The 12,825-nt window shown below is 41.9% G+C and overlaps 1 protein-coding gene across 3 annotated transcripts in view; it reads right to left on the bottom strand.

The window, feature by feature from the left end:
• LOC133572012 (CUGBP Elav-like family member 2) overlaps positions 1-8,173 on the bottom strand; it is a 79,376-nt gene extending 71,203 nt beyond the window's left edge. For 2 of the 3 annotated variants that reach the window (XM_061924618.2, XM_061924620.2), the window contains exon 1: positions 7,537-8,173. In XM_061924618.2, the coding sequence (XP_061780602.1) occupies positions 7,537-7,607 (71 nt within the window). In that variant the 5' untranslated portion in view covers positions 7,608-8,173. The remainder of the gene's footprint in view (positions 1-7,536) is intronic. The other variant, XM_061924619.2, reaches the window with a different exon arrangement.
• Positions 8,174-12,825: the final 4,652 nt, after the last annotated feature.

Here is a 12,825-nt window from a genome sequence, read left to right as displayed (position 1 = left end):
ACTGCGTGGGAACAGTGGATGACAGAAGGCGAACACACATGACGTTCACCAAGACAGGGAGGCAGGGAGACAGCGCCAGACGACATTTTGGATCCCACATTCGCCCAACTTTTCAATTCGGACAACGAAGGAGAATAATTCGAGGGATTTATGAATGAAGAATAACTTCAGAAAGTGAGCGTTATGTTTATTTTGTGTGTTGTGACATTAACGTTCGAGCAACATTATGTTGCTATTGCTCTGCACTATTTTGAATTTTACTATGTTTGTGATTGCACATTTGCGTACATTTTGGGAGTGAACAGAGTTGTTAGAACGCTCGTTTTAACTGGACCAAAAAGTGACAAGCGGGAAACATCCTTAAGAGCACATAGTAAAGCTTTGTGTGTCTTTCCCAGCCTTGTTGACATGGTCGGTCACAAGATCTTCATTAGGCTATGTCTGCACTAAGCCGGATAACCCCTTAAACGAATAATTCAGCCTAAGCCCCGTTTCAGCCACACCAAACCAGCCTTTAAGGTTCCCCTCCTCGGACAAATTTTTACACGGGTAAGTGCGCCGTGTATTTCTTGAGGCTCTTGACTTTGTATGGACTCATTGATCGTTTACAAGCTGAGTTCAGAGAGGAAGTGACGCCAGAAAGAACGCGCCACAACCAGCTTCATAATAAAGCGGTTTCGTAACTCGGAGCTAACCACTGGAAATATGGAGTCGAGTCATCCAGACATGCCCGTGTTTCTCCTTCTACATGTACAGACGCTTGTGGGAATCACACATGAATACCCTAAGAGAAAGCGATTGCAGCTATTTGGGATACAACACTTCTCAGACCGCAAGAGAACTTTTGAATGTCCAGGTCAGCTGTGCTTCTACTTAGCGAAAAACTCAGTCCATTTGTCGAAGGAGAGTCAACGAGAATGCGGGCTATCGTGGAAGTGATAAAAAAGGTAGCGCGTGCTTTGTATTACCTGGCTGTCGAGGGAAAACTACGATAAATGGCGAATGCATTTGGACTGGCAAAGCAGACTATCAGTTATTGCCCGCCATGTATGTCGCGGACTCAACGTCTAAGTTAAAAGTCACCAAAAAAGATTGGCCGATGAAGGTGAAGGCAAAAGAGTGAGGAGTGTCCTGACCAGATATCTAGATCCCCGGTTTGATTGATGTAAAATGATCTTTATCACATGTGTCTAATAAAGATTTGATACATTTATGATGGCTCAGGTGTGATTCACTACAATAGGGCACCACAGCACACTGGATTCCAGTTAATTGAAATACCACAACACTGGATATTGTTCAGATACCGTATTTTCCGCACTATAAGGCGCACCTAAAAACCACAATTTTTCTCAAAAGCTAACAGTGCGCCTTATAACCCGGTGCGCTTTATTACGATTAATTTTCATAAAGTTTCGATCTCGCAACTTCGGTAAACAGCCGCCATCTTTTTTCCCGGTAGAACAGGAAGCGCTTCTTCTTCTACGCAAGCAACCGCCAAGGAAAGCACCCGCCCCCATAGAACAGGAAGCGCTTCACCCGCCCCCATAGAACAGGAAGCGCTTCACCCGCCCCCGGAAGAAGAAGAAAAAACGCGCGGATATCACCGTACGTTTCATTTCCTGTTTACATCTGTAAAGACCACAAAATGGCTCCTAATAAGCGATCCGGTTCATAAAAAGACGCAATCTCTCCATCCGCACACGGATTACTACCGTATTTCACAGCAACTGATATTCCTGTGAACCGCACTGTGGAACGGGAGCACGTACGGTGAATATTCGCACCACAGGGAATGAAGTCATCCTTCACTGTGGTTCTAGCTTGCCATGCTAACTTCCACTCATGGTGATATTCAAAAGGAAGACCTTGCCAAAAGAGACCTTTCCAGCCGGCGTCATCATAAAAGCTAACTCGAAGGGATGGATGGATGAAGAAAAGATGAGCGAGTGGTTAAGGGAAGTTTACGCGAAGAGGCCGGGTGGCTTTTTTCACACAGCTCCGAAGGCGAACACACCTTCACTAAGACGGGCAGACAGCCTCGGACGACATACGACAACATTTGCCAGTGGATCGTAAATGCTTGGGCAGATATTTCGGTCACAACTGTGGTCCGAGCTTTCCGGAAGGCAGGATTCACAGAACAACAGCGACACTGACTCCCGATGACTTCTACGAGACGGAACCGGCCATTTTGGATACCACGCTTGCGCAACTTTTCAATTCGGACACCGAAGACGAAGAATTCGAAGGATTTACGAATGAAGAATAACTTCAGAAGGTGAGCGCTATGTTTATTTTGTGTGTTGTGACATTAACGTTCGAGCAACATTATGTTAATATTGCTCTACACCATTTTGAATTTTACTATGTTTGTGATTGCACATTTGCGTACATTTTGGGACAGAGTTGTTAGAACGCTGGTTTTCAATATATTATTAAAGTTTGACTGAACTATCTGACTGTTTTTTTGACATTCACTTTAGCGCAGCGTTTTTTTGACATTCACTTTAGCGCAGCGTAGGCGCGGCTTTTAGTCCGGGGCGGCTTATTGGTGGACAAAATTATGAAATATGTAATTCATAGAAGGTGCGGCTAATAATCCGGTGCGCCTTATAGTGCGGAAAATACGGTAAGTTCAATTTAAGAACGTGCACACACAGCAACACTGGAGATGGCTATGACGTGTGCATTTTCCGCGCACGCGTACTAGGTTGCGTTGCGCCGGCGGACGGACGGAGTCTTAAACGGTGGCATTGTTGTGTGTGGACACGGATAAGCTTAGGCGGGATTTACCCTGGATAACGGGGCTTTAGACTACATTCTCGTTCAAAAAGATCAGATTCGGACCACCTCTTGATGTAGCCCAAAGATCAGATTTGAAGCACTTTGGGAGCGTTTAGGCTGGCAAAAAATATCCGAACTGTATATTTTGGTGGACAGTGTAAACGGGGCCAGTGTGTGTGTGTGTGTGTGTGTGTGTGTGTGTGTGTGTGTGTGTAATAGGGCTGGGCGATATATCACGAAAATGACTATATCGTGATATTCGAGTATACGTTCTCACGCAGTTGCTTTTAGCTGCAGGCATTACACTACAGGCTTTCCCCACTCTTTCTAGTCTCTCCTTCTCACAGAGACATAAACAAGTGCACCTTCTTACATACGTCACATATGTATACGCCCTCGCGGAGCAGAGAGGTAGCAGCATGGGTAACGTTAGCTGTGGTGCGAGTGGTAATACAATAGAAGGTGCGAATCTGGTAACAAATGAAGGAAAAATTAATTCCCAAGAAAAACACCACGGGGTCCATCGTTTGGCGGTGGTTTGGCTTCAAGTGGGAATATGTCGAACGGACAACCGTCATTTGTCAAGTGTGGAGCAAAAGCGTTGCTACAAAAAGTAGCATTACTGCTAATTTATAGCATCATTTGAAAAGTCACTTGCTAGAGAATGAAGAGTGCTTACTCCGCACGTCAACATCTCCGTTCTGTGCCACACCAACAAAATGCAGAGGCAACCATTTCCACATCAACACCGTATGAAAAAAAATAAGGAAATAACGTCCGCCGGAACCTTCCACGTAGCGAAGGACGTACACTATTTGATTTCCTATTATGCAGCTCATTTTTATTTGACAGTTATTGAAATATCTTGTGACATCATGCACAAAAGTGCACTTTATTTGTTTTAAACTATTGTAGTGGCGTTCTGTACAAAAAGTGCACTTTAATTTAGTGTTGTTTTGATTTGTCACCTTAGTGACATCATGCACAAAAGTGCACCAATAGCTTGTTTTAAAATGTCTCTGACAATCTTGCACTTTCTGTTTTGAAATGACATGAATGTTTGTGCCACTGCTTAATAACTGTTTAATAAATACAGTTTTGGCCAATTGACTTAGTTGTGATTTCCCTGTCTGCGTGAAAGTTTAAAAGTAGCATATATTAATGCAGTATGAACAGAAATGTTTTAATGTAGACACATAGAATCATCATACTGCTGTGATTATATGCATCAAGTGTTCATTCAAGACTAAGGCAAAACATCGAGATATATATCGTGTATCACGATATGGCCTAAAAATAGAGATATTAAAAAAAGGCCATATCGCCCAACCCTAGTGTGTAACAATATAAATATTACATGCGTTGTACCATTTAAGCGTGGCTTCCGGCAAATGATGAACCGACGCCATTGTGTGGTCCACTCAATGACAAAAATACAAGAGAGTCATTTTTTTTGCCGGACTACATGAGCAAGCTCTGGTTCGGTGGACTACTTTCTCGGACTACAGCTCGTTTTAACCGGACCAAAAAGTGACAAGCGGGAAACACCCCTTAAGACGGGGGTCAGCAACCCGCGACTCTGGAGCCGCATGCGGCTCTTTAGTGCCGCCCTAGTGGCTCCCTGGAGCATTTTTTAAAAAAGGATTGAAAATGGGAAAAAAATTTGGGGAAAATACAAACAAACGCAACAGTTTGCTTACATGTTAAATCTTTGTCTCATTTTGTCCACCAAAAGTTTTATGCTGTGCACGAATGCACAAAAGTGCGCTTTGTTGATGTTATTGACTTGTCGGAGCGCTAATCAGGCATATTTGGTCAGAGCATGACTGCAAGCTAATCAATGCTAACATGCTATTCAGGCTAGCTGTATGTACATATTGCATCATTACGCCTCATTTGTAGGTATATTTGAGCTCATTTAATATTCTTTACTTTTATCCTCTTTGTATATCATTTAGTTTTGCATGTCTCATGACACATTATCTGTATGTAATATTCGCTATATTTCAGACAGTTGTTTGTATGCCACTGCAAACATTACCTAGCTTGCCAAAGATTGTAATAAATCTATTAAAAGAAGACAGCCTGTCGTTTCCTTTAACTTGGACACACACACATCTATACCTTTGATCATTAAAAGCCAGTCATTTCCAGGAGTTATCTCACCTTCTGAGTAGCCTCTGATTTACTAATGGGTTCTCATGTTGTAAAAATGTGTAGAATAAATATTACACTACAATATTTCTGTCAACGAAGATTTGCTTCAGCCTGCGACACAGTCATTTTGATAGTAGGCTAATATAGACACATCATGTGCATACTTGCCAACCCTCCCGGATTTTCCGGGAGACTCCCGAAATTCAGCGCCTCTCCCGAAAACCCCCCGGGACAAATTTTCTCCCGAAATTCAGGCGGAGCTGGAGGCCACGCCCCCTCCAGCTCCATGCGGACCTGAGTGACGTGTTGACAGCCTGTTGACACGTCCGCTTTCCCACAATATAAACAGCTAATGATCGAAGGCGAGTTCTTGGTTTCATTGTTAGACAGTTTCATTAACGTCCTCCCAGCGCGGTAGCAACACACAACAACAGCGTCTACCGTAAAGCAGTTTGTCTGCCGTAAACAGCAATGTTATGACACTTTTAAACAGGACAATACTGCCATCTACTGTACATGCATATGTGACCCACCCATAATGTGTCACATTTTTGTGTTGATTTATTTATTTTATTTTGTGGTTTGAATTCGTTTTTGGAGCTGTCATTACACATTTATCAGCATTCACATTGGTCAGTAGGGCGTTTCTTCCCAATTGAATGCTATCACCTGCAGACCGGAAGTGACTGTCTTGTCATTCTGATGAGCGCGATCAGTCTGTGAACAATTGAAACATCCTGTGTGCTTTTTCCTCCTGTATAACAGGTTAGTTTTGGTGAATCAACTCACTGAATAATATCCATGTGATCTTTATAAGTTTAAGTACACATTCTGATGGTGGAGCCTAACTCTAAAGTGTTTGTGAGTTGTAGTTTGTATTTGTGAATGAATCCAGTGCACAGCTGCAGTAATCAATACAAAATGGCGACATGAGTGCGCAATGTTTATATAGGAACTTCTGATCCTAATTCAGACTCCCAAATTAGAGCTCTCGTTTTCTTATTGATTTTATAATGTATATTTGTATAATGTGTGTGTTCTGAAATAGTGACAGAAAATAGAACGAGGATGGACAATTCAACCCTTAACTCAACAATGAGTAGATGAGTGTTATGTGTGTGTATATGTGTAAATAAATGAACACTGAAATTCAAGTATTTCTTTTATATATATATATATATATATATATATATATATATATATATATATATATATGTAGAATTCACTGAAAGACAAGTATTTCTTATATATATATATATATATATATATATATCTTAACCACGCCCCCCACCCCACCCCCCACCTCCCGAAATCGGAGGTCTCAAGGTTGGCAAGTATTCATTATAACACTTATATAAGATTTTTAAAGTCATTTCGATAGTAGGCTATTATAGCTAATATATACACTTACGTCATGTGTTGCCGTCATCATAAGACATATATACGGCTCCAGACAGATTAGTTTTTTGGTCCAATATGGTTCTTTCAACGCTTTGGGTTGCCAACCCCTGCCTTAAGAGCACATAGTAAACCTTTGTGTGTCTTTCCCCGGCCTTGTTGACATGGTCGGTCACAAGATCTTCATTAGTGACTCAATAACGCAATAAACGGTGTGGGTTAATCACAGGCGCCGATCTACATTTCTGCCAGTGGGTGCTTGGTGTGTGTGTGTGTGTGTGTGTGTGTGTGTATATATAATAAGCGAAGTTAATATCCCATATGATTTGTGGCTTTATTATTTTTGTAAAAACGGACCAAAATTTGCCACAAAATTACCTACAACAAGATTGAGTTTCTCAAAAAAAAAAAAATTTTAAAGATTGAAAGTTGCCACCAATCCCACGTGGGTGCTCGGCATTGTCCGTGGGTGCTCGGGCCCCCCGAAGCACCCGCGGGATCGGCGCCTATGGGGTTAGATAGTTAGGTAAGCCACCATTATCGACGGGAGAACAGCTAACTAGCTAAGTTGGCTAGCGAGCCGGGGGAAAAAAACGGGAACTACCAGGCATTGCTCAACATTATCGCTTAAACACCACTAAACAAAAAAAATAATAATATTGAAACTTAATTCGACGTTGCCAAGTGCGCGAACTGCAGTAAAAAACCCGACCGTTTGCTTCGTATAAACGAGCGGTGTCGCTGTTAGCGTGTAGCTAAATAGGTGGCAAAGTTGAATATTTGAATTTAATTAATTTGTTATTTAAAATAACGAAAAAACATGTTTGTTTTAATCAAAGCTGCCTATAGCGGAAGCACATGTCGCTTGACTGTTATCGCGTGCTCGGTAGCTAAAAAGCTAGCAACCCTCGCACTCCATTTTGTGCGTTGCGAGACACTTAAAAGCCAATTTTTTTGGCGTGTAGCATATAAAACATACCGGTATGTTTTAAGTGTAACATACGGGCGGAGGGGGGTCACTAAACTCGACGTTAACGGACGAACCGTTGCGGGGTTATTTTTTTTTTTTGTTATTTTTTTTTAGTCGGTTAGCATGCTAACACTAGCTAGCGACGGTTTCATCTCCAAAGCCACAACTTGGGACAACAACAACAAACAAAATAAAAAAAGCGAGCATTGAAATACGTTACTTACATTGTGTCGCTCGACGACATTAGCCGACTGTCGGTCAGGGGCAGGAAATCCAGGTTGTAAGACGAAGTCATACTCTTGTTTAAAAAAAAAAAAAAAGAGGAACAAAAAAAAAAGGGAAAAAAAACCAGCACGCCGCGTCTAATCGAACGAAGAGAGGAGGTGCACGTCCGCACACACTCGCATGGAGGAAGAGGAAGGAGCTCCGACGGACGAGCGAGAACAGGTGCGCGGAGGGGCGTCTTTTACTTCCAAATGCATGTGAGGAGAGAGTCCCGGGCTCCGTGCTCCTTATATGTGTACGGTGCACGGAATGAGCGGATGGTTTCGGCTGCACGCAGGGAGGGAGAGAGAGAGAGAGGGGTAGAGAGAGGGGAGCTGCCTGCAGCAAAGCAGAGGCGTGGTCTCTGTCTGCTAAAAGTCTGCAAACTGCCTGCTGCTGCACGAAAATAAGGGTGGGAAGGGGAAAAAAAAGGATATTCAACACATATACGGATTGAAACCAACATGCATGGTTTGCAGCATTGCAAATACGACGCGAATGTATGCCGTGTTTGGTTTGTTTCGGAGCGCGGTGAACGGTAAATGGATAGTATTGATGTATTTCGTCACACATTATGTAATAGGTACCCCTGCTGGTTGGAAAATAGCCCAGATATTTTTCTATTGTTGCCGAAAAGTCTTTTTCTTTTTTTTCTTCTTCAGCCCACAAACTACTTGAGACTGAAACAACAGCGACACAGCTGGTCTGAGCTAGGTACTGCATGCCATTTCGCCTCCATCTCGTCAACCAAAGCATACTTGCCAACCTTGAGACCTCCGATTTCGGGAGGTGGGGGGTGGGGGCGTGGTCGGGGGTGGGGCAGGGCGTGGTTAAGAGGGGAGGAGTATATTGACAGATAGAATTCACCAAGTCAAGTGTTTCATACATATATTTATTTATTTATTTATATATATATATATATATTAGAGATGCGCGGTTTGCGGGCACAACCGCGGAGTCCGCGGATCGGGCGGATGAAATTTTTAAAAATTAGATTTTATCCGCGGGTCGGGTCGGGTCGGGCGGTTGAAATTAAAAAAAATTAGATTTTAAATAGATTCAGGCGGGTGGCAGTTAAACCAATTCGGAAATATATATACATAGTTAAATGTTGTTACCCACATACGAAAAACGAGCAGGCACCTGCAGCATATGCCACAACAGAAAAAAAAAAAAAAAAGAGATGGACACTTTTACGGAGCGGAGAAGGCCCCCGACGCCTCGCCGGGGTCCGGGACCGAGGCCCCTTCCCCCGAGAGGGCCCCACCGGGAGCCGTAGCTGAGGCGATCCGCGAGAAGGGCCCGACGCACGTCCAGGGTCACCACCGCGCCCCCCGCACCGACACCCCGCCTCGTCCGCCTTCGCCGCGGCCGGCGTCACGCGCAGCAGGTAAGCAGCTTACCTGCCCGCCACCCCCGTGGCCGGGGGCTCGTAACAGGGGTCACTCCGCGCGCTCCGCCCGCGCAGCTTACCTGCCCGCCACCCCTGTTGCCGGGGGCGCGTAACATGGGTCACTCCGCGCGCAGTGCGCGCACGAAAGAGGTGGGGCTCACCCTGGTTGATATAGACAGCAGCTAGGACGGTGGCCATGGAAGTTGGAACCCGCTAAGGAGTGTGTAACAACCCACCTGCCGAATCAACTAGCCCTGAAAATGGATGGCGCTGGAGCGTCGGGCCCATATACCCGGCCGTCGCCGGCAGCGAGACGCGCTTGGAGGTGCGCTCAGCGCGGCTCCCATATGATTGCGCACTGGTGTGCGTCTGGGTCGTGACAGCGTGGCACGCGAATGTCTGTGCTGCATTGGATCAGTCTCCTTTCTTTAACAGGCAAAAGCTTTATAACCTCACCAATGCCTTGCATCGTCTATATAAAAGTTAAAAGTTAAAGTACCAATGATTGTCACACACACACTCTAGGTGTGGCGAGATTATTCCCTGCATTTGACCCATCACCCTTGATCACCCCCTGGGAGGTGAGGGGAGCAGTGGGCAGCAGCGGTTGCCGCGCCCGGGAATCATTTTTGGTGATTTAACCCCCAATTCCAACCCTTATATATTAGATATATAACAACGGGCGGGTGCGGGCGGATGGCGGGCGGATGCGGTTCTGATCAAATGTTAGATCGGGTGGATGGTTGACGACTTTCTGATGCGGTTGCGGATGAAATAATTGCCTATCCGCGCATCTCTAATATATATATATTTATTTATTTATTTATATCTCTACATCCTGAACATATGCAAACAAAACTGTGTTTAAATAATTGATACTTCAAACTTGCATAAATAAATATTAAGGAATATAACATAACTTGGCTTCTGAGAGCTTCAAAATGTAATAATGAATAAAATGCTAAAGTTGTTGATAAACAAGCAATGATTTTAATAATTAAATTTGGTCATTTTAAATGAATTATTATGATAATTTAAAATTAATTATTTCAAATATGTTTATTTTAATGTATAATTCTAATGCCTGGATGTAATAAGGAGTCAGAAAAAATACAATTAATTTTGATGTTTTTAGCAAATTATAGTAAAAATGTATTTAGTTTTTTTTTTTTTTTTTAATTAATAAATATATTTATTTGTAGGTAAGATAAACATAATAATACAATTTATCTCTAGTTTGGATGATTTATTTCTTGTCACGCAGTTGCCCTCCCGTCGTGAAAAAAAGGCTGTCCTCACTCAGGTCCGCATGGAGCTGGAGGGGGCGTGGCCTCCAGCTCCGGCTGAAAATCGGGAGATTTTCGGGAGAATATTTGTGCCGGGAGGTTTTCGGGAGAGGCGCTGAATTTCGGGAGTCTCCCAGAAAATTCGGGAGGGTTGGCAAGTGTGAACCAAAGGAACCCGTTTTGCAAATTTCAATAACATTCAATAGCTGCTTTTTATATTTTGAACTTTAAATATACTGTTGGAGATGATGGAGAAAAAATGTAAAATAACTAATTGTTTTTTGTGTTTATTTTAATTATCTATACCAGTGGTGGGCAGCACGGTGGAAGAGGGGTTAGTGCGTCTGCCTCACAATACGAAGGAGTAGTCTGGGGTTCAATCCCAGGCTCGGGATCTTTCTGTGTGGAGTTTGCATGTTCTCCCCGTGACTGCGTGGGTTCCCTCCGGGTACTCCGGCTTCCTCCCACCTCCAAAGACATGCACCTGGGGATAGGTTGATTGGCAACACTAAAATTGGCCCTAGTGTGTGAATGTGAGTGTGAATGTTGTCTGTCTATCTGTGTTGGCCCTGCGATGAGGTGGCGACTTGTCCAGGGTGTACCCCGCCTTCCGCCCGATTGTAGCTGAGATAGGCTCCAGCGCCCCCCGCCACCTCGAAGGGAATAAGCGGTAGAAAATGGATGGATGGATATACCAGTGGTCCCCAATAGGGGTGTGGGAAAAAATCGTTTCGAATTCGAATCGCGATTCTCACGTTGTGCGATTCAGAATCGATTCTCTTTTTTTTTTAAATTGATTTTTAAAATATTTTTTTTTATTTTATTTTTTTTATAATTAATCAATCCAACAAAACAATACACAGCAATACCATTACAATGCAATCCAATTCCAAAACCAAACCCGACCCAGCAACACACTGCAATAAACAGAGCAATTGAGAGGAGACACAAACACGACACAGAACAAACCAAAAGTAGTGAAACAAAAATGAATATGATGAACAACAGTATCAATATTAGTTACAATTTCAACATAGCAGTGGTTAAAAATCCCTCATTGACATTATCATTATACATTTATAAAAAAAAAAAAAAAGAACAATAGTGTCACAGTGGTTTACACTTGCATCGCATCTCATAAGCTTGACAACACACTGTGTCCAATATTTTCACAAAGATAAAATAAGTCATATTTTTGGTTCATTTAATAGTTAAAACAAATTTACATTATTGCAATCAGTTGATAAAACATTGTCCTTTACAATTATAAAAGTTTTTTACAAAAATCTACTACTCTGCTTGCATGTCAGCAGACTGGGGTAGATCTTGTTGAAATCCTATGTATTGAATGAATGGAGAATCGTTTTGAATCGGGAAAATATCGTTTTTAAATCGAGAATCGCATTAAATCGAGAAAAATCGATTTTGAATCGAATCATGACCCCAAGAATCGATATTGAATCGAATCGTGGGACACCCAAAGATTCGCAGCCCTAGTCTCGAACCACCGGGCCGCGGCCCGGTACCAGTCCGTGGATTGATTGGTACCGGGCCGCACAAGAAATTAAAAAAAATAAAATAATTATTATTATTATTTTTTTTTTTTTATTAAATCAACATAAAAAACACAAGATACACTTACAATTAGTGCACCAACCCAAAAAAAAACTCCCTACCCCATTTACACTCATTCACACTCATTTGCACAAAAGGGTTGTTTCTTACTGTTAATATTTCTAGTTCCTACATTATATATCAATATAGATCAATACAGTCTGCAGGGATACAGTCCATAAGCACACATGATTGTATTTTTTTATGACAAAAAAAAAAAACATATTAAATTAATTAATTGTTTTTTTGGGGGTTTATTTTAATTATCAATATGATTTTTACTACCAATAGATGGTAAGAATATTTTAAACTTTAAATGTACTGTAACTAAGCAAAGTAACCCAAATATTACATTTCCTTGTGTCGCGATGGTGAAGAAAAAAACATAAATTAATTGTTTTTTTTGGGTTTATTTTAATTAGCAATATGATTTATACTATTATAAGATGGTACAAATATTTTGAACTTTAAATGTACTGTAACTAAGTCAAGTAACCCAAATATTACATTTCCTTGTGTCGCGATGGTGGAGAATAAAATATAAATTAATAGTTTTTATGGGGTTTATTTTAATTATCTATATGATTTTTTACTACAATTAGATGGTAAGAACAACAAGGAAAAGGTATCACAAAAATATTACTATATAACTATAAAAAGCAATTTGGTAGAAATTGTGTGTGAATGCTGAAAACACCAACGGAAATGTAAACAGTAAGCACGCTAGCCATGTAGCATTGGGTAATAAAAAATATGACTTCTTGGTGTACACCTGCAAAAGGAGCTACATAAAACGTTAGCATGCTAACAGTTAGCATATGCAAGGTGTGTACCTGCAAATTTTGCCAAAATACCTGGTATGCTAATTTTAGCATGCTAACAGCATTCGTCAAGTACCAAAAAATAGGACTCTAAGGCATAGCCCTGCGCAAATAGCGAAACAAGCTAGCATGTTA

This window comes from Nerophis lumbriciformis, linkage group LG29 (assembly GCF_033978685.3).
Source record: "Nerophis lumbriciformis linkage group LG29, RoL_Nlum_v2.1, whole genome shotgun sequence".
NCBI lineage: Eukaryota > Metazoa > Chordata > Actinopteri > Syngnathiformes > Syngnathidae > Nerophis > Nerophis lumbriciformis.
Note: the sequence above shows the minus strand (reverse complement) of the source record. Positions and strands in the feature narration are given on the sequence as shown.